Here is a 22,945-nt window from a genome sequence, read left to right as displayed (position 1 = left end):
CAAGCAGACAAGAAGTCATAGTCTACACTTAAATACAGGTACTGTTTGACCTTAGATTACATTGTAAATATTTGTTATTTTTGATGACTTTTTCTATGAAACAAATAGTTGCAGCATACTAAGCAGAATCCTTCTCTCCACAAATGGTAACTGAAATCCAACTACAAACTTTTTTTTTTTTTATTAAACCTCCTCAGGAAACAGACTTAACACTACAAGGAAAATGTTAATTTTGCCTGTGGCTTTAGAATGACCAGTAATTATCTCAGGCAACTCTTCAACTAAGTCAAATTAGTGATCACATCTCTGTATTTGATTCCAACAGCAAAACAAAAGATAAGCATTAGAACACCCAGTCTTTGTGATTTAAAAAACTTCTAGCCTTAGCAATGAATTTACTTACTAAATCCACCTGTCTTGTATTATGTCATATTTGGTCTGACAGTGGAATATGGATTCCTCCAAAGTCTGACTTAATTGTCAAAGTTCCTCAAATTCCACTGAGCATTAGAACAAACTGGAGACATTCTACATTAATGGTTATCACCAACACCTTAAGTGAGTCATCTAAAAGATCAGGAAGAAACCCATCTCCCTGCTCTATCACTTATTCCTATCCATCTGTTCAATAGTGGCTAGAATCACAAGGAAGAATTCTCAGTTGAAAATGCATGGCTTTCAATTTAATATTCAGGCTTGACTGTTGAAACCAATTCTTCAGTATCTTAACCTTCTTAAAAGATTTAACTTTCAGAGGGCTGCTGGCATGTACGTTCTGAAATTTAAGCCCCTCACAAATGCCTTTCACTCCCTACTGAATAGAGCCACTGCATTCCTATTCCAGACACCTCATTTAAGAGACCAGAGTTACGCGTAGATGAATCTGGGAGTTTACGTGCATTCTGCTGTAAGGAAAAGTACTGAAAAATTATTTCAACACCTGCAGATTGCAGTGTACACACTGCTGACTAACGTTGTACAAGACTCTCAACAGCTGTGTTGATAAACAGTTCTTTAAAATGATCTCTAAAATGGATTGGTTAGACAGCACAGAGAATTGCCTTCAAATGAAAGGAGCACTAGTGAGTTTAATAGCAATGGCAGCCACTTCCTCCCAGTTCTCTAAAGGCATTTGGGTATTGTACTGATTTTACAACAACTGAGTTATATGACAGGTTGGTAAAAACACTATTACACAGCAAACACCACCAGATTATCAGCACACTGAACGTGCCTAATTAGCCCTATTTTATTCTCCAAATGATGTAGATCTAAATGGCATTTTATTTCCCTTCTGCTTTTCTTTATGCTGCAATAAAATAGCAAAAGATAAAATAAACAGCCCTACCTCATTAACGAAGACAAAGGTATTCAAACTCAAGAAGACTTCTGTATTCCTACAGCAGCATTAACAAATACTATTATTACAGTAGCTTAACTACCACAGTTAAGAAAACTGGTTCTAGCTGGTTGCCTTACAAGTTGAATAAGAATTGAGACAGTTTGGCATGGAAGATAAGCATGATAAGAAGCAGCAAATAAAGGATTGTATAAGGTCATCTTTTGGGCCCAGCTAGTAGACAAATCTTTCCTGACTGTGACAGCCAGGAAAACAAAAGAAACAGAAGGAGTCTGGATCCTAATGCCATAAATTAACTAATGAGAAAAGGCCCTGGAGGGGGTGCCAAGCAGCAAACTCCTGACAGCACCTCAAACAAAGCTAGGAAGTAGACGTTTCAATTGCTAACTAGCTTGTTAATTTCAATGAGGCACCATCTCCTTCTCACTAGTAACAGTAGTATCTTTTTTCTTTTCACTAGCAAAAGAAATTGTTTCATTGAACTCTTGTATTTCCCAGTATATTTCCCAAGCAGATTACAGCATAATGAGGTATGAAAACATTTCAGCCTTTAAATGGTCTCTTTTAAAACAGAGAAATTATTACAAGAAATTATATTCTTGTTCATTTTCATGCTGAAGAACGAACGCTGTTTCTTAATTAAGGCACAGACCAAGGCTATGATTAGCCACAGCGCTGCTGATCCAATTTTACACCAGCACACCTGTGCTACTTCAGCTGAATGACACTGCTATCACATTGCTAGAGACCGCATGAACTGAATCTCCAATCTCTTCCTCTGTTTCTCTGCGTCCTCCTGAAAGTACACAAACTGTTTCATGCACCTAAATAACTGACAGCAACTATTGATAAGATTATCCGTCCATATGTTTATATGAAGGAAGCCTTAAAAATAATGGCATCAAGCATTCAGAAGCCTAGAATTATAAGATTAATTTTAAATCACAACATTTTTGTTTACAGTTTTTATTGTAATTTCCTTGGGATTTTTCAGTCTTTCAAGTGTGACTTCAGAACTTTAGAACACAAGCTAAGGAAACATTTTGTTCTGAAATGAAAGCTCAGCACCAACTGAAATACCTTTGTTCGACGTGCAGGGAGAAATACCAAAAATTTCTTCAGTAAATTTTCAGATTATATAGCTTGCTATCATCACATTCAAGAGAAAAAAAATGCTATAAAATACAATTATCTTCATAAGAAATTCATGGCTTATTTATCCACTCAGTGTGATAGTACATCAAAATCTACTTGAATCTACACAGATCAGATTGAGGTTGATTTTCACTTGTAAAGCCCAATAAAAATATCTTATTTCAAGCTTTTAATTGTCAGCAAAAAGGAAGTTTCCTATACAAGAGATGGGATTAATCTCCCCTAACATCACTCATTCCATCATTACACATCTGATCCAGGTTAATCAATGGAGAAAGATAGGTGCCCCCAAAAGGCAACATTCCTGTTTCCAGTGCAGTTGTCTAGAACAGGTAACGTAAGTGAAATGAATTCTTCCTGGTGTTTACTGGTTTTGCTGATTTTTTGTTTGTTTGTTTTGTTTTTTATTCTGCACTCCCAGATTCCCAACTATTTCTCTCTGTAGAGTTGACAAAAATCATACGTCTCCTCCCTCTACAAGTTTGAATTCTTAAAAGCTGAAACTGCTTCATTTTCCTCTGCTCCTTTGTTCTATGAAGTTTCTTTACATCCTACAGAAACATCTCACTTCACACTATTTTTAATGTCTGTACATCCACTTCATATTGCCCTACAAACTAAAACATCTAGCATTCAGATACTGTGCAAGTCTACTTTGATGCAGGACCTTGGAAAAGTAAGCCTTTTGCAGCTTCCTTTTGCTTTCCATCTCTGTTATTTTTTTCTATCAATCTTGTTTTGGTGTTTATGACTCTCCTTGAATTTGTATCACCTGAGACATTTAGTTTTTACTTCCAGATAATTAATTTGTGAAATAAGGTGAGCTCACACACACATGATTTTAGCTTCTGCCCCCTACAATCTTTTATCATGAGCTGTTTTTTTTAAACAGTTCCCAATTCACGTTGCATCTTCTCTCTCAAAATCCTTTCATACATAACTCTGAAATCGTTTTACAAAACTTAAACAACAAAAGCACCTTAATTTTAGATTCTGAGTGCAATTAAAAAGTTGAAAAAAAAAATCAATTCATGTGACATTTACATGAAACTTATTTCAATTTCTTTGCTCTCCCCACGATGAATCATATTAAATTATTAAATTGGAGTATTTACTAAGTTGAGCAGTATTCAAATGCTGCCATGAAGAATAATTATTTTCCAGTAAAGTAGGTAAAATTTGTGTCAATTAAAATCCACAGATTAGATGAAAACTCTTAAAATAATAATGCTTTTTCACTGATAAATCCACTGATGTGTTTGATATACAGATACACGTAAAAGCAGTGGTTAGGAGCAGACAAATTTCAGAGTACTTTCCATTCACTTACTGCAACCTCCATCTTGGCAAAATTCTTGCATAACTCCTTAAGACCTCAAATACCCCATAAATCTTTTGCTTTTACCAGTTCTGGGCAAGTTCATCTTACGAAACTGTTTCATACAGTTAATATGCAGGAAACAGAAGCCTTTGAAAAAAGTCACTTTTCTATCTGTTCCATCTGTCTGCTTTAAGATCATTGTACTGCAGGTGAATTTTCAGTACAAACGTTAAAGAGTCTATGTTAAGAAAAGGAATTAAAAGGCCTCATCTCCATGTATCTCACTGAGAATGTTATTTGTTGGGTTCTTTTTGTTACAAACCTAAACCAGACCTAAATTCAGTGGTGACAATTTATTTGCCAAATTAACACTCAATATTATGAAAGTGTTTAATCAAGTCCCAGATTTTTAAAGAGCTTCAGGGGGTCTAAAATTGTAGATACATATTTAGTTGTTTTGAAGATTTGTGAACTTTTGTTCCGTTTTGCTGATTATTCTAGGCACCTAACTGAAACTTCAGCCTTTCAAAAGAGCTTTAAAAATCTTGGTACAGATTACTATAATGCAACATTGCCCAGTTTTACAATAAAAAAAGTAAATCAAGTATGAACTTCATGGATTTGATTTCTGCTTTTCCAAAATATTTCCTTATTTTAAATGCATCAGAATTTTCAAAACTTGCAGATACAAGCAGCAGAAATTTACAGTGTCGTATTTATGTTGGAAACAGTGACTGCACTGCAGGCCCAGGAAGCACTGTCCTAACTCTGACCAGACTGGACTGCCTGGCTGCACAACTGGGCAAAGAGCTGTACTGTGCTTCATTCCTCTGCTGGAAATTCGTGGATAAGAACAGCAAGGAGCACTGCCAAAAGTACCTGTCCTGTAGTTTTGAGACATTTCACTATTTTTATGAAGTTTTTCACTATACTAGCTGAATAGTAAGAATAAAATGCAATAGCACTTCAAGTACCAGATATTGTCTTAAACAGCTCCAATATCAAATTCTAGTAGCGAAAAGTGAAAGAAACTCAACTGTAATCTCATAATTACACTTAAAGGTAAATCTCTTATAACACTCTGTCAGTATAGTCACAACCAAACACTGTAACTTCCAAATTCACTTATAATAGAAGACTCCTCTGGTAGCAATCTGTTTTAAGTTAGAACTGTCTTTAAGTATTTAAAGACCAAGTCATATAAAGTTCTGAGCAACTATACTGTAAGAGTGCAATTAGTTCACTATCTAAAGAAAAAGTCCTATTTGAAAACAGTTTATAGTTTCCTCACAAAATAAGTGTTTCCTCAGTATTAGGGTTACATGATGCTCTGCTTCTACATGAGTAGCAGAAGACAAGTATATGCAGAACCAGCAGAACCAGGCCTGAGCTAATGGGCTCCACTTGGAGGCAAGATGAATTGACCCAATCTTGGCACTAGACTAATTAAATTCACATACTTTGTGATGGTTTTAAATACCAGTGAGGAAAAACTCATGTGTCTACTTGTTTCTAATGAAAGCACAGGTTAAGTAGTCTTCAGCAGCAAATAGAAACTGTCTGGTTGTGCACACTCAGGAAAAAGCAAGTGAACTGCTATGGTGAGACAGCCAATGTCATTAAGATCTAACTGCAGATGCATACATGCATCTTTAAACATTAAGGAGCCTAAACATATAACATTAGAACATTTAAATGAGAATGTCTTAAACTGACCTTTAACTCAGGTAAAATCTTCATTGTAAAGTGTCAACCTCCACATACTGCTTACAGAAATTGTTGTGGAAAGGTACAGATATGATGTTACTGAAAACTGTACTTAATGTACCTACCCACGAAAAAAAAATAAAACGTGAAGAACTATAACTTCACAATTCTTCTCTTAGCAATTAGGATGTCACTAGATATTTTATTACCCATTGCCTGTAATACATATATTAATAAAATACATTTTGTTTATAAACAAGTAGTTTATATAAGGTTGCTTCAAATACTAACTTGAATTTAATATCCAGTTTCTATTATAAAGTAGCTTTCGCTTATTGATTACTAAGGCTGTTCATTTTCTGCAAAATGATCAGTTACAAATTTGTACCTTAAGAAGGTGTAACACTATAATGTGATGGAAAGCACAGCAATAATAGCAAGGTGGCAAAGTCTCTGGCTGCAGTAAATGAGAACAAGCCCAAATACAGCAGCCGTAGATGCAGAAACAAAGAAAAAAAATTGCTCACCTTTGGAAGGCCTCAGGTAGGAGAGATCTCCAGCAAGACCCCCTCACCTCTAAGGCCAACCGTTAAATGAGGTTTGGGAAGGGGTGGATCCTGGCTCCACCATTTTTGGTCACTCAGGTTCATTGTATGCACCCGAGCTCCTCTCGGTTGGCCCTGCCTTCCCACCAGGTGCTCAATCACTGCATCAGGCCATGATTTTGCATTTCTGCTACAGAAGGTAATCCCAATACCTAGATATTCTTATACCTTTAATTAATTTAAGTGTTAACATCTATCCATCTAAATAATAAGGTTCTGAGTAACTTCCTAATGGAAATGGTAGTTTTGAGCAGTTAACACAATTACATGATATTGTACGAAGACTGAATGAGCTGGGAGTTCCCATCCAGTTCTGTAAGGAAATAATAGTGCTGGCAGGTAAAGAAATCTTAGCCTATACATTTTCATCAGCTGATATGCAAAAATAACGATATCTTTGAAATCCTAATAGAAAATTGTACATAAAAATCATTAAAATGAATAAATCATCAAGTAAAGTATATGGGGATACTGACAGCTGATGATCTTTTTAGGACCCATTGTAAGCAGCTTTGTAAAATGATTCTTTCCTTCTTTGCCTATGTGGAAACCAGTTTTTTTATATTCTTTGCCCCAAAAGTACTGTTGCTCCAAAAGCATGATCCTAATTTTTATGCTGTTCCATTTTGCTTCATTTCTGTAGAGTATTGAATACCACTCTAGAGTACTGGCATCAAAAAGCCTCAAGCACACAGCAGAGCTCTGGTAGCACACCAACTAAATGCACATCAGCTGAGACACCCAAAGCACTGGTTGCTGAGAATCATCAATACATCATAATAAATAAGGTCAACGAACCTAGCCAAAATTTCCAAAGAAAAGCAACACATTTCAACTGGAAATATGGGTAGATAAAAGGAATGCTCAGACAGCTACAGTTGCTCAGCTGATAAATGCTTTCAGAGTAAACCACTGGGATTTGACCGTGTTTCCAACCTAAATATATCAGTCGCTTTGTATGATACATAAAACAGGAAAGATTAAATGACCTGACATGCTGCAAAACACTGAAGTGGTGTAAACAGCTGATGTACTCACACACACACCAGACGACTCGGTAATTCTCTCCGGAATCTTACACCTCTAGAAAGAAACAGATTGTCATGGGATACTGTTAATTTTCTTCACAGACACCTGTATGATGCCACGTTTTGGATTTTTGATGAAAACAGTTTTGATATGTCTTAGTTGATGGATGGCAGTACTCACACAGAGCCAAGAACTCTTCTACTTCTTGCGCTGCCCTGCCAGTGAGGAGCTAGGGGTACACAAGGAACAGGGAAGGGACACAGCCAGGACAACTGACTCCAAATGGCCAAGGGGATGTCCCATACCATATGGCCTTCCAGGCTCCAAGCATACACTGCTGGCTTTTTGTCCACCAGTACCTCTGCAATCCTCCTCCAGAGAGCTGAACAATAAAAGAGTCTATTTCATACACTTTTGTGCTCAAGTTAGACAGTCTTCCTTATATAACTAATGAAAATGGCTTTCACATATCTGGTTGATTTTCCACTGAAGCTTATTAAATAATGTTCACATTTTCTATTCTCCTGACTGAGCTGAGGGGCAACAAACCCCCTGGCGACTGGTGGTGATAAGCAGCCAGAGTACATTGCATTTTCAACTGCTCCACATAGAGCCATTAAAGAACATCCGCCTATGTTGTTTCTTGTAGAAAAGGAATACACTTTCTCCCACTTGACATTTCTTTCCCCTGCAGGTGAAGAAAAAAAAAAAAAAAAAAAAAAAGAGTTCTTATTGTAATTTACCAACAATTAACTTTTCCCTGCATTGGCACTCTGTTCCTCTGCTCAGGCCCATAGCATTCAGCACACACAGAATTCTTGCCAGACCACTTGACTGGTTTTAAATAACAATCTGCTTAACCAGAAATACTGAAATTTAAAATATATTTCTTGCATCAAGGCTCCCAATTTCCCAATACAGTCACATGAATCCCTAGGGAAAGTGAGTAACTATTTCTTCTCATTAAAAATATTCCACCATTGGTGTCCAGGAAATTGTTTTTAAAAGGAAAATGACAGAGTAGCTCTGCTAACCAGGTAAGATCACCGTCCTACTTCTTTATGCTAGGCTTAGTGCCAGAAGTACAGTTCAGAACATTAGGTTTACTTGAGCTCTTCTGGCAGAGATTTGAAAAGAAGCCGGAATAACATGGATATCTGTTATCTGTTCATTATTCAGTTTTTGTAGCCCTGCCCAAACTGCCTTTTCAGTGAAAGCTGATCTCTCCTCAGCACTCTTCTCCATGAGTTCATTTGCATTTCTCATCCCCTTTCAAGCAACTGGGACTGTCCTGAATCTTTAAGCACATGAAAGTCCTGGAACAGCCAGTGGATGTTAGAAAAACTAAGCTTGAGACAGCAGGGAACCCAGTGCTTATAAAGTCACCACATATTTTAAACACTATTATTGCTAAACATACCAGAAATACAAAAAATTGGCATGCACAGAAGAGCATACGAAGGGTGCAGAGTCTGATGGAGGAGACTAAACTTAATTACTGGTATAAAGTTGTGTATTCTGCTACAACCATGAAAATGCACCACCTTCAAGTGGTAATTCAAATGCACAAGAGTTGCAGAAAGTATCCACCAAATAAGTGTATGATCTGTATATAAGAATGACAACTACAGATGTGCATTCCCACCTGGAAGCAAAACTTTTCTTGTCTGAGCTCTTTTGGTTCTTAAATCTCATGAGCATTTTTTCTTGAAACTCAAAGCATAGCTCACTGGGACACAGCTGCAATGCAACCTGGTTTTAATGTTCAAATCTAGAAGACACAGCCTCTTGACATTCAAATTCACTAATATTACCAGGTCTTTTAATTTTTTTTACTTGCACCCATGAGAATAAAAATTTAAAAAAAAAAAAAATCAGGTTTTATCTCTTAATTTCTTCTTTTATATATATATATATATATATATATATATATATATATATATATATATATATATATATATATATATATATATATATATATATATATATATATATATATAAAATTGTTTTGGTCTTATTTCTTTAGCATTGTGAGCTGATGCTTTAAAAGAAGAAACTCAACCGTACAATGAACTATAAAATGTAACAATGAGTACATGTCAGCAACTACTCCTATCACCATCTAAGACCTGCACATTTCATTTCAGACTCCCAAGCCCTAAGTTCCTGTACCAGGAGAGCCCTGTGCTGGCTTGGCAGAACAGAGTAGATGCAATGCAGTCTATGTTGAACACCTTGGACATGCAACAGAATAAATGTGCTTAGTGAAATGTCACCAGTGGAAAAAGTCAAGCATCTAAAAACATTGCTAAATGGCCCCTACATGGGCTACAAAAAGCAGTGGTTTACTGTCTGAAGTAAAATTTGTGCTTGTATTTTTTTCTGCAGTACAGAAAAAACAACATGACTGAAAGAATAAAAACTATACTTTTAAAAAGTATAAAAACTTACTGTCCTTGACTTCTCCAAAAGCAGAAATAGCAGGGCAGTACAATGAGAGCTGCTTTCAAGATCTGTGTTTGGATTACTTACAGAGGGTCCCAGCACCAACACAGGTCTTAAAACATGATCAGCACTTCATGCAGGGATAGAAACTATCACCTCAACCAGTTCAGTTCTGCTACTGATGACTGCACACTACTCCTCTGCCCCTGAGCAGGAGGCAGCCACTGCTGATCGTACAACACAGAAATGGAACACAAGGCTGCCTGTGTATCGTACACCTGATTAAAACATTCTGTATTTATTTCTCCTCTTGGCACAATGCACAGTGGATGAGTAATCAGATTTTATTTCCCCATCAATGAAATCCTGTCATAATTGGGACAGAAAGTTGTAGCTGTGTATCAAAAGACAGCAGTATTTCATGCTATGTTAGAAACAGGAGAGTACCACAAACAAACCGAAGTCAAATGGGAATTTATGATGATACATCGTGACTGTAATATCAACAATAAATGAGAGTAATTCAAAAGGGAGCTTTCAAAGTTCCTTGGCCAAAAATGAATATATCAAATGTGCCATAAAGCAAATTTTCAGCTAATGCAGTCTCAGATCTTTCTTCTTACACTATTACTGTATGAACAGTAAACATCTAACTCAGAATATAGAAGGAAAGCATATTATTAGAATTCCAGCTGTACCCTAAGTTCTCTGTAACACAGCACTGGAGCAGAGAAAATTGGTACTTAAAAGGTATACTCCAAAACAGAATAGTTTGCTTTTCAGAAGAACTTCCTGAGCTTCGAGTATAAGGCATCTTTATTTGAAATGACTCAGAAGTACTCGGATGGGAAGTTCAATTAAAAGAATAAATTGCCTAATTCACTTTTTAACAGTAAAAATTCAGCAGGAACATACAATTTGATGAAGGCTTTCCTAACGTTATGCCAGGATGCCATGAACTGAGGTGAATTTTTTGTCTTTTTGCTGCTAAAATAGCTTTCTAGGTTTTTTCCCCCAAGCCAAAGACTATAATGTAACATAACAGGTTTTAGAAAGGAATAATGTATTTTTTTCCCCTCAAAAATACAGTTGAGATTGCAGAAACTTCAAAAAGAATTGTGTTATATAAAAAGGAAGGCATAGAACTCTCTATGGAAAATGAGTGCTGCTCTGGAAAGTTGAACAAGGGTTTCATTGCTCAGATCTCATCATTATTCCCTCAGTCTGCTGCTGAGAAATGCAACACTCAGAAAGAGGAAGCCGGTGACTGGTCAACTCTTCTACTGTGAAGTACCATCACAGAATCACCAAGGTTGGAAAAGACCTACAAGATCATCCAGTCCCACCGTCCACCCATAACCAGTAGTTCTCACTAAACCATGTCCCTCAACACAATGCCTAAATGTTCCCTGAATACCTCCAGGGTCGGTGACTCTACCACATCTGTGAGCAGCCCACCATCAGCTGCCATTTAATCGAAACACAGATGTTGCTTATCTGCTGAAAAAAGGGATAATGAGAATTTTTTTTCTTTTTTGAGTGATAGTTACAGACAAATTTTACTTAATGTGCAACTGAGTTCTGGCCTGAAAACAAGGAAACTGATGAAAACTTAATCCAATTTACAGTCACCTTTCACACACACTTGACTGTAGTTGAAGAATCAGTAACTGTTAATGAACAGAAAGTTCTCCTCTGTGAGAGTAATGAAGGAATGCTCACTTATTTGGAAAGACAGCTCACCATCACTGCAGAATCAAAGTGTACTTTAAAGTGTAATGTACATTCATGGGCAAAAAGTAGAGATAAAATTAAAACATACAATCAAAGCACCAGTAAGTAAGCATTGGCATATTACAGTAGACTGAAAATAATACAGCTAAGCATATATGTAAGCACAGGCAGCTCTTGTCTACGCACTCACACACAATATATGTTATCACATATAGTCACTGTTAGGAGAGAACAACGACATTATAACTAGCTAGCATTTCTAACTCCAACAATTCAATGATTTCCTATCGTTTGATTTGCATTTGCAGTCAGTGTTCTTTCATTGCAAAAACGTCTTAATCAATTGCAGTGAGGTTACAGAACAAGTAAAGCTGGGTTAACCAACCTGGCTAGGAAATGGCTTTTTCTGACTGACAACGGTGTAACACAAAAATAACTTAAAAGGTTAACGGCCACCTGCTACAGATTTCCTCTTGTTTCTTAAAGTAGGGTGGGAAGCATCCAAAATACTTCGTAGCGCAGCCTGATATTGACTAGAAGTGGTAGTGCCGCACGGCACGGCAGTTAGTGACTTCTCCCTCCCGTCCCAAGCTCATCAAAGCAGCCAGGTGTGAGCCGCGCACCGCCGGCCGCACAGCAGCAGCGGCCGGGGCGAACCGCTCGGAACGAAGTCAGAGCGCAGCGGCACCGCGGGGCGGCGGCGGCTCCCGGCCCTACCGGAGCCCCGGCTGTCTGTCGGCTGAGCCCCACCGCGGGGCAGCCTCACCTCCCCAGGAAGCAACTTACCTTGGTGAGCTGGGCGATCTTCTTGCACATTTGCATGTGAATTTCCTTATTGTATCCTTCTGCCGAACTGCCGCGAGGGGCTTTAGATCCACTGCAAGTCCCGGGTTGCCGGCTCTTGTTTACGCCGGAGGCCATTAAGCTTGAAATACTGAACGCTCCGGGCTGCGCGTTCCCGTCCTGCTGCTCGCCTCCTTCAGCGCTCACTTCAAGCCCGAAGCGCTGCAGGAAGTTCAGCCCCAGCCCCGGGCTGGAGCAGCTGCTTCTCCTCTCCGCGCAGATGTCCCGCTCCTTCAGCGCAGCACCCGGCCGAGGCAGGAGCAGCACGTGCGAGCCTCACGAGCGGGACTTCTTTTTCCTCTCCTCTGCCAATGGTGCTTCCGCCAGGAGGAGATGCCAGCGGCTGGATGCTACGCTTTCCCCACAGGACACGCCGAGCAACGGCACAAACGTCGCTGGGGATCCAATACGGAGACCGCCTGCACGTTAAATTGCGTTGCCTTTTTGGGCTGCTGCAGGGATCATCTGAGAGGATGATTCGGGCACCTTTCATCAGCTCCGTTAGTTGGCAACCCTTTGCAAGTCCAGGTGGACCAATAAAGTGGCAAAGAAAATCTTGTTCAATTTTTGCTGCTCTGCTGAAAGCAGAATGAAGCGGTGCTTCCACCTCCGCGCCGCAGCTGAGCCCTGGTGGGCCTGCCTCAGCCACACGGGCTGCCAGCTCCCTTCGGCTGCCCTGTGCTCACATGGGAAAGGCAGGAAGAAAACTGACACTGCTCACTTGTCTTCATCTGCAGCCATTCCCTCTCTTCAAAAGGCCAAGCATTCCACACATAAAAATAAGAAAAACCGCTGCAAAAAGCAGAAATATGCAAGATATTAAAATAACATCTTTTTTTTTTTTTTTTTAAAGAAGAAAATGGTTAGTGAACACGTTTAAACAAGTCTAGGAAAGGAAAGGAGAAGAAAGCAATGTAAGGTGGAAATAAAGAGGTAAAGATGAAAAAGAAGAAAGAACAGGTAGGGGAAGCTGAGTGTTGCTCAGCACCCTGTGATCGTCACTGCAGCCAGTAGTAGAGAGCACACAGAGCAGGGCAAGGGGCCCGCAGCCACTCGAGGGAACGGAGGCCACTCCTGCCCCCAGACTCACCTCCTGGCAGTGCCTTTCTTCTTCCCGGGCTAGAAGCTTGTGCTGGGCTTGAAAAAGAGCTTCAGAGCTTCCTCAGGGTGCTTAGGATTGGAAAAGAGGATTATCCGAAGTCAGCTAAGAGCACTGGGAAAAGAATCTGTGAAAAAGAGAAATCCTCAATGAGGGCAAAAAGAGATAAGGCACTGCTAAGGATAAGCACTCCAAGAGGAGACAGATTGGGCAGAAGAATGCCTGAAGGCAGCAGGGCAGAGAGAGAGGAGTGAGAAGATGTAGGAATAGAGGACTTGGGACACAGAAGCCAAACCCTTTAATTGCTGGGAGAAAAAGAGGGACGTTAAATGAAGGCTGACTGAGAAAGTCATAGGTGATAAAGGCCAAGGAGAATGGAGATCATCACAGCTATTGGGAGATACTAAACTGGGAGGAGAATTTAGCCCAGACAGAACATTCATAAGAAAGGCAAGAAACATATAAGCTTTGCACACAGTAATGACATTCATCGGCAGCAGTGACTAACATGCTGCTGCTTGAGAATAGAATTTATTCTATACATATGGCATAAGGACACTTCGTTGTCAATTGTCTGCTATTTCATATGATGTGTACTCACACTGAAGTTTAATTCAGTTAAACCTTCTCCACAAACCTTCTCATCTATTTGAAGGAAGAAGGTAGAAACTTAATTATATGCACAAATTTGACAAAAATGGCAAACTTATTAATTAGTTCTCTGCACTTTCCAATAACAGCATCTTTTTCCTCAGGAAAAATACAAAGAACAACAGCACACGCAAAAGAGTGAAAACAGAACACTATTTCAGAATTCATTGGGTTTTAAAAGTACTTACAATAACTTACCTGTGTTATTGCTCTAACACAGAAATAGCAATCTTTTTTTTTTGTTTGTTTTGTTCTTTTTCTTTCTTTCTTTTTTTTCTGATAAATAGCAGAATTTATGGCAGGACCTGAATGTATGCCTCGATGGAGACTTGAGACAAAGCAAGGATGCCACAATGTGTCATTCAAGTGTGTGCTATACAAAAGTGGACCTTCATGTGAACCCACATAAGTGAGCGTGAAAATTTTTCTTGAACTTAGAGCTGCATATGGCAAAGATACAGTTCAGAATAAAAACTAGAGCAGTTTAAACAGAAAACATACTTCTGCTTGAATTATTATTGTAGCACTAGTTTTACATTCATTATGAGAGAGAAAATAGTTATCACACTATCATCTCTAAGTCTGTGAGTAACTGTATATACAACTGTTTATGAGGGTGGATAGTGATAGGACAAGAGGAAATGGTTTTAAACTGAGACAGGGGAGGTTTAGGTTAGATATTAGGAGGAAGTTTTTCACACAGTGGCTGGTGATGCACTGGAACGGGCTGCCCAAGGAGGTTGTGGATGCTCCATCCCTGGAGGCACTCAAGGCCAGGCTGGATGTGGCTCTGGGCAGCCTGGTCTGCTGGTTGGTGACCCTGCATGTAGCAGGGGGGTTGAAACTCGATGATAATTGTGGTTCTTTTCAACCAAAGCCATTCTATGATTCCTTGATATAGGTTTACAGCTTTGCTGTTCAAGAGCATGGACTGATTTGTTTTTAGGAGTAAACAACTGTTTGCCTTCCACTTTTAGTATCTGTTGCTTGTTCTATAAGTAGACTACACAGATTTTGAAATCTATATCCTCCTTTGTAGTTCTGTTCACTCAGCCAACTGTGGTTTGCATACTGTACAGACTTTTGTTCTACAAGCTTCAATCTTCTCAATGTTAGAGTTTAGAAAACCACATTACATAGACTATCATTACATGAGAGGATGTTCTTTCCCTTACTTTGATGGAAGACTGGGCTATTCTACATTAAAAAACAAAAACAAAAAACAACATTCTGCTCATTGTACTCTCCCAAAATTTGTTAGGTCTTTTTTTTTTTCATAATGTAACATTGAGGTAGTATTTACTATCCTCATTCAGTATGGAAGTCAGTAGGACTTCTGATGAGCTCTGACTTAAAATCAAATTCCTTCTTGTTTCAAAGAGCATGTGTAGGAAAACAAGCAAACAAACCAAACAAGGTTCTCCTATTATATTTTTATATCTTTCTTCATCTGTCTGAAGAAAAAAAACCCAAAAAATCGAAACAATAAAAAATTTAGAACAAAACCCGAATACAATATAAGTAATTTTTGAGTTCTCATCCTTTCACTGTGGTACCAAAGCAATTTGACATTGCTCAGTTAACAGAATAGCACCTTGTCCTGTCATGTATTTAGATTATAACATTGACTCAGATGTCAGAAACATTCTCTGATAGCTGATCAGTCAATGTCAGTGAATACATCAGTAAGGAAAAAGCCCTAAATTGACATCATTGGACTCTCATCCTGATTTCAGCCACCCAGATACCTGCTGAGCAAACAATGTGGTAAGCTGCAAGTGATCCAGGAGACTCCAAGGAACCTATAGACGCTAACTTTGTGGTTCAGGTACTGGACAGATTGATTGGAGGTGAAGTGTTGCTGGTGCTCACCAGTGTGAAGGAGATGATTATAGACATTTAGATTAGGCAGCCTGTGCTGCAGCAACCATGCCCTGGTTGAGTTTGTGATCTAGAGGAATGTGGGCCTGGCAAAGAGTGGAGTTAGGACCCTGAACTTCAGGAAAGGCTGTTTAAGGAATTGTTGGACAAGATCTCAGAAGCTGTCCTTAGAGACAAAGGAGTGGAACAAAGCTGACTACTCTTCAAGGATGCCTTTCTGAGAAAGCAAGAGCTCTCCATCCCTCAGAATAAGAAAGCATGCAGAGGAGGCAGGAAATAGGCATGGCTTGGCAAGGATCTGCTGGTCAAACTGAGAGAAAAGGGCATGCACAGGCAGTGGAAACAAGGACGTGTCACCTGGGAAGTATACAGGGATTCTGTCCAGACATGCAGAGATGGGATTAGGAAATCCAAGGCACAGATGAAACTGAACTTGGCGAGGGATGTTAAAAACCACACGAAGTGGTTCTATAGGTACACTGGTAAGAAGAGATAGGGCAAAGAGAGTGTACCTCCTTTGAAAAATGAGAAAGGAGAACTGTCTACAACAGATATGGAGAATGGTGAGATACTCAGTGAATTCTTTGCCTCTGTCTTCACTGGTAGCCAGGATTCTCCTATTTCTTACATCTCTGAACTCTTGGTGAGAATGGAGGGAGCAAACTTGCCCCCACTGTAAGGGCAGAGCAAGTCCAAGATCATCCCAGGGTCCTAAGAGACCTGGCTGATGTGGCTGCCAAGCCACTCTATCATCCTGAGACATGGCTGTCAGACAAAGACCCCAGTGGAAAAAGGGAATCAACACTCGCATTTATAAGAAAGGGATAAAGGAAGACCTGGGGAACTACAGGCTAGCGAGCTTCCCCTCTATGCCTGTGATGACTATGGTACAGATCCTCCTGGAAGACATGTTAAGACACATGAGGGTCAAGCAGATGGTCTGAAACAGCCAGCACAGCTTCACCAAGGGAAGGTTGTGCCTAATCAATCTAGTGGCCTTCTATGATGGAGTAATAGCACTGGTGGACAAAGAAAAAGTATATGGGGCTGCTGAATCACGGCCTGAACCTCTGATTGATCACCTGAGGCAAGCAATGAGTCAGCCACGGAGCACAGGTGAAGGCAATTCACCTGTGTTGCAGGAAGGGGTGGAGCCTGGCTCCACCTCTCCTTGACCCATTTAAGAGCTGACTGCCAGTGGGGAAGGATCTCTCTGGAGATTTGCTCCACTGGAGTCTATTTCATGAGCCCAGGATAGGGTGTCTTTTTTTGCCTACTCCAATATAACTACATCAGCCAAGCTCCTGGATATACTATACCATCTGTATATTCATTGATTGTACAGAAGGAAACTGATTTTTATCTACCTGGACTTCTGTGAGGCTTTTGATATGGTCCCCCACCACATCCTAATGTTTAAGTTGGGAAGATATGAATTTGAAAGGTGGACCATTTGCTGGATAAAAAATTGGTTGGAAACTTACAGCCAGAGGGTTATAGTCAATGGTTCTATGTCCAAGTGGAGGCTGATGATAAGCAGTGTCCCCAGGGATCTGTCTTGGGATTGTCATCAATGACTTAAATGATGGGACCAAGTGCACCCTCAGTGAGATTGCTGATGACACCAAGCTGAGCAGTTGATATAGCAGAAAGAAGGAATGCCACCTGGAGGGGCTTTGACAAACTTGAAAGGTGTGCCCATGTGAACCTAATTAAGCTCAACAAAGCAAAGTGCAAGGTTTTACATTTGGGTCAGGACAATCCCAGATGTGTATGGGAGAACTCCTTGAGAGCAGCCCTGCTGAGAAGGCCGTAGAGATCCTGATAGATGAAAAACTTAACGTGAGCCAGCAGTGTATGCTTGCAGCCCAGAAGCCCAATGCTATCCTGGGCTACATAAGAAGATGGGATGTCAGCAGGACAAGAGAGGTGACTGTCCTTCTCTACTCTGCCCTTGTGAGGCCCCATCTGGAGTACTGTGCCCAGATCTGGGGACAAGAACACAGGAACGATGCTGAGCTTTTGGAGAGGGTCCAGAGAAGGGCCATGAAGACTATCAGAAGGCTGGAGCTCCTCTCCTATGAAGATAGGCTGAATGAACAGGGCTCGTTCAGTCTGGAGAAGAGAGGGTGTGGGAAGGCATTATTACAGCCTTCCAATATTTAAAGGGAGATTATAAACATGAGAGAAATCAACTTTTTACACTGGCAGATAGTGATAGGACAAGGGGGAATGCTTTTAAACTAAAGGAGGGAAGAGTTATATTAGATGTTGAGGAAAGTTTTTGATCAAGAGTGTGGTGAAGTGCTGGAACAGGCAGTCCAGAAAAGTTGTGGATGCCTCATCCCTGGAGGTGTTCAAAGCCAGGTTGAATGGGGCCCTGGGCAACATGACCTTCTACTTGATCTAGAGGTTGGCAATCCTGCCTGTGGCAGGGGGGTTAGAATTTGATGATCCTCAAGGTCCCTTCCAACACAAGCCATTCTCGGATTTTCTAGTCAGTTAGTAAATGGGAGAAGGTGCAATTCTACCGATTTTTATAAAATCCTTCCCACCAGGCATATTAGCTTTTTGCTCACATAGCTGAATCAAATGTCGGGAAGGCTTTTGTAATACATCTTCCTAATTCTTAACACCTTGTGTGATTTAAACATCAGTATAATTAAAATAAAGCCACCAAACTCATCAATTTTATCTCTCTATCTCAATTGAAACCAAAGTCCATCATTTCATCATTATTTACTGCCTACACATAAAAATCTGTATGTCATATGCAAGGCAAGATCCACAAATCCCTAATTCTAAGACATGAAGAAGATAGCTCTGCTGCAAATGTTTAATGCATAAGCTTGGTCCTTTGTTTAGTGTATTACAAGTAGCTTTCACAAACCACCATTAATACAGAGCCTACTCTGCCACTATACAAGTTTCACTGAAGTCAGCAGGTTTTTTTATGTGATGACAAAATTAAACTGATACCTCAGGTTAGACTGTATTGTTGTTTTCCAGCTCAATAAAATTTTCATCTGAAAATGGTACTAGTCATTAACTGTCATGATACATTTCAAATGACAGCATCAGTAAAACAGATTTACAACTTCTCAAGTCAGTGTCTCAGCAGAGGAAGATGCATCCCTAAATGAGATTCCAGTTTAATACATAACTCACTACCCTCATTATTAGTCTCTATTTAAATTCATCTTTATCTTAATAAAAGAATTTGGGGATGTTTTTTCCTTTTATCAAGGAAAAAGAAAATAAACAAAACACAGTAAACAGAGGTAAAAGTATCCAGAAGACCCATAATAACAGCTATCCTTCCCCATTTAGTTCACTATCCTATTTCCTATAGAGCTTGTTTAGAGGTTGAATGACAGAAAAAGGACAAGTAGTTCAGCCACCGGTAATTTCAAAATGGGATTATATAACTACTTTACAATTTTTCTTTCCTCCCCCCTCATTAAAGCAGACAGCATTTGAGAGCCCAATTCAAAATACACCAGAAGTGGTGCTCATTTCCTCGCTGACTAAGAATAAACTATTTGAAAATGTGTATACAGTTTTATAGCTGACAAACAAGTTATGGAGGAACAGAATCTCTAATTACTACTGCATAATGATGGTCTATTATGGATGAAATATTACTGTGTGTATTTTTTAATATGGAAATTGAAACAGGAATCAACCAGATGCATCAGTTATACAAGCCCTGGCACACAGAGGAAATAGGATAGCATCAACTTTCCTTTTTTATACTGTTCTTTACCCAGTGACCTACAACTGAAATTACTGCAGAGTGAATGGCACGCAGCAAGTCTGGCTTGCCCTGTGTCATTCTCTGTTTGTTCACACATGACTGACAAAGGAAGATAAAGGATTTAAAACAGTGACACCAGATGAGGGAGAGACAATCAGAAAGAGACAGCATCATAGATGAGGTGACTACAAGGAGAGAATCTTCATCACTCTTCCCTCCAAAGCCTGGTGCAGCACCAAGGTTCTGATTTTCATCTTTCCACTTCACAACCTCTTGGCCCGCTCTGCCCACCTCACTCAGGCTCTACAGGACTAGGGTCGAGCTGCTATGGTCGTTACCTCAATGTCTGTTTTGTTCCCGCCTCAGCTCTTCCTTCCTCAGGAAGCAGCTGGCTCTCACTGAGGTCTGACATTTAGCTCAGATGGGAGTGAATCCCAAAGGGTGAGCTGAAGTGGGGAACATGTGCCTATGGGTAGGATGTAGCTGGAGGCCCTGGGGAGGCTAATCAGGGCCACAATGGGGCTCAAAACCATAACTTGCAAAAACTCTGAAATCAAATCTCTCCATAAGTTAAACAAGGGAGCTAGTGTCACAAGGACACATTTATGCTCATGGGAATCTGGATTCCTGTGGCATATTTACCCTGAAAGACACTATGTCTAACCAGACTAGACTTCAATTTGTCACAACAGGAGCCTGACTTCCATTTCAATTTTGAAATAAAAAGCCTTGCAGAAATATTTAAAGCAGACTGAAGAAATAAATCTCATGTCTTGGATGAAATCAATCATAAGGAACAACAAGGTATTCACAAGGGAAAATCTCCATTTGTCCATCTGAGATTCTGAGATGCAAGCAGACATCATGAATCTAAAGTAATCTAGTTTGCATTCTTTGTTTAATTTGAAATAAAAATCCTGGGTCTTAGAGCCACCAGAATCACACAATTTTACGTGCTCTTTTCTTCCTATTTCAATCTTGTTCTCCATAACTAGACTTCTTTATTGGGAAAAAAGCCGGATTAATTCAATTTTCTGATACAAATATCTTAAATGGAAAGATGATTACACTAATATTATCCTAAAAAATATGAATTTGTAATCAAAACAAACATGCACAATCCAAAAAGGAACAAAAAACTCTCAGTGAGGATTTGCTGTTGATTATCATATTTTTATAGTGTAACTATTTCTCTGACATTAAAAAAAAAAAAAGGAAAAAAATTTCTTTAATGTATAGGATTCCATGTTATCATTTTACTTAAACATATAGAATATAGAAACTTATCTCCTTCTCCCTAGGAGCAGAAGAGGATTAGTCCAGAACAGTAGATGTGACAAGTTAATAGAAACTACAAATTACTCACCTAATAAAGAAGGTATCTACATAAACTTATAGCAGTATGTGCCACATGTATAAATCATTTTAAAATCTGTTTTTATCTATTTTTTTTCCCTGTGCTGTCCTCCATTCTCCACACATACTCATATAATCCTTGACACATTTGTAAAGGCAAAATCATTCCATTATTTCGTTGATAAAAATCTACTATTTAAAGAAAGATTGTGACAATCCATATATGAAACAATACTGACCCCTAGTGCTTACCTGTTTTATTCGTTGGATTTTTTCTTCTCAAACAAAAAGCGACTTTTCTTTGGGTTGGGTTCTGCTTATTTCATGCATTTTTATTCATGATGGTATATCATCCATCCCTACTAAATAACTGCTGTCACTAAAGGTTAATCAGACATGTTTCTTAAGCCCAAATGCAGATAGACATCAGCGACCTTAAGCTCCTACTGTCCACAGTTCAATACTGTGGTTCACAGTTTTAAATGTTTTCTGTTTGAAATTAATAAGCACTGAGAATGTTTCCTCTCAACTGATCATCCACTACTTTGCTGCTTGTAAACTATCATTTCCTGTCCGACAGCATGTGCTGTAAACAAGAAGTCTGGAGTTTCAGCTTAGTTAACTCTTCACTTTTTAATGAGATACAGAATTTATTCTCCTGCTAAATAACTTCTGTGAAAATATTAAGTTCATAACAAATAGCTTGAAAATTTAGTGGAAAAAAAAAAAGTCTTTTACTCACATTAGTAAAAGACACAATCTGGAGAGCAGAAATATTCCTTCCAACAAGGCAGGTAAGAGCAACAAGGCAGGACAGCCCCATTAGCTGAAACAAATTAGAAAGATGTTTCAGTAAGAAACGTAGAATCATTAAGGTTGGAAAAAAAACACAAAGATCACCTAGTCCAACCATCAGTCCATCCTCACCATGCCCACTAACCTGGGCCCCTCAGTGCCACATCTCCACATTCCTTGAATGAATGTGGGGACAGTGACTTCCCACTCCCCTGGGCAGCCTGCTCCAATGCCTCACTGCTCTTTTTGAGAAGAAAATTTTCCTACTATCCAACCAGAACCTCCCTTGGCACAACCTAAGGCCATTACTTCTCATCCAATTACCTGGGAGAAGAGGCAGACCCCCACCTCACAACAAGGTCTTTGCAGAGAGTTGTAGGAAGCAATGAGGTCTCCCAACAGCTCTCCAGACTAAAGGGGAAACTGAGTAAGATACAGAATTTATTCTCATGTTTAATTAAAGGATTTCTTTGAAAACACGATTCTTACAAGAAATGCTTAAAAATTTGGAGTAAAAGATGTAATCTATGAGGCAGATGTACTCTTTTCAACGAGGCAGTTACAGCCCTTTTATGCCCCTTCAGAGCTGACAAAAAACAGAAAGGTGTTTCAATAAGAAATATGCAGTCTGCAACTTTTAAGCTTTGACAATCTACCTAGACAACTACACAGTCACCAGCTGTACCTAGTGAACTTGATTCCCCTTGTTACTCAGCTCTTTACAAAAAGGTGAAAATAAACTTTAAATAGGGTAAAAAACGCATTGCTCCAGACAGATGAGTTTTTAGTTTGTCTCACTTAATGATCACTCCCCAAAGGATTTTCGTTACGTCTGGACACAAGCTGGCCTGCCTTGCTTCATCACCCCACTTGCTTGGCCTGAGGCTCCCGCTGCAAAGCCGCCGCTCTGCCCGTCGCAGCTGAGAGAGCTTTGGGGCAGCGGCTGTGGGCAGCATGAAAGCTTAGCGCTTACTGAGTCAGCCATGTGTGCCATTAAGCACTCTTCTCGGCACTTAGAGTGTATTCAGACTATTAAGACGTCCCGTATCGTTTTAATTCCAGCTTATTACTAACTATACATAGAAATCCTCCAGCTCCTCACAGAAAGATGGCGGCACGCGCATATCTCGGCGCCTCGCCCCAGCCGCCATTTCCCGGCCTGGCAGCCGCCCTCAGTCGCGAGCGTGCGCGTGCTCCCAACTTTTCT

The 22,945-nt window shown here is 39.6% G+C and overlaps 1 protein-coding gene across 5 annotated transcripts in view; it reads right to left on the bottom strand.

Moving 5' to 3' along the window:
* Window positions 1-22,936, bottom strand: part of FAM184B (family with sequence similarity 184 member B) — a 47,721-nt gene extending 24,785 nt beyond the window's left edge. For 3 of the 5 annotated variants that reach the window (XM_085223413.1, XM_085223417.1, XM_085223416.1), the window contains exons 1-4: window positions 22,841-22,936; window positions 21,686-21,769; window positions 13,290-13,425; window positions 12,143-12,991 (exon numbers count right to left, since the gene is read on the bottom strand). In XM_085223413.1, coding sequence (XP_085079539.1) covers window positions 12,143-12,277 — 135 coding nt within the window. In that variant the 5' untranslated portion in view covers window positions 12,278-12,991; window positions 13,290-13,425; window positions 21,686-21,769; window positions 22,841-22,936. Of the gene's footprint in view, window positions 1-12,142; window positions 12,992-13,289; window positions 13,426-21,195; window positions 21,635-21,685; window positions 21,770-22,812 lie in introns of those variants that run through there. The other 2 variants (XM_085223414.1, XM_085223415.1) reach the window with 2 other exon arrangements.
* Between the last annotated feature and the right edge of the window lie 9 nt (window positions 22,937-22,945).

Source organism: Meleagris gallopavo, chromosome 4, assembly GCF_905368555.1.
Source record: "Meleagris gallopavo chromosome 4, MGAL_WU_HG_1.1, whole genome shotgun sequence".
Classification (NCBI taxonomy): Eukaryota; Metazoa; Chordata; class Aves; order Galliformes; family Phasianidae; genus Meleagris; species Meleagris gallopavo.
This window is presented reverse-complemented; position numbering and strand designations above follow the sequence as displayed.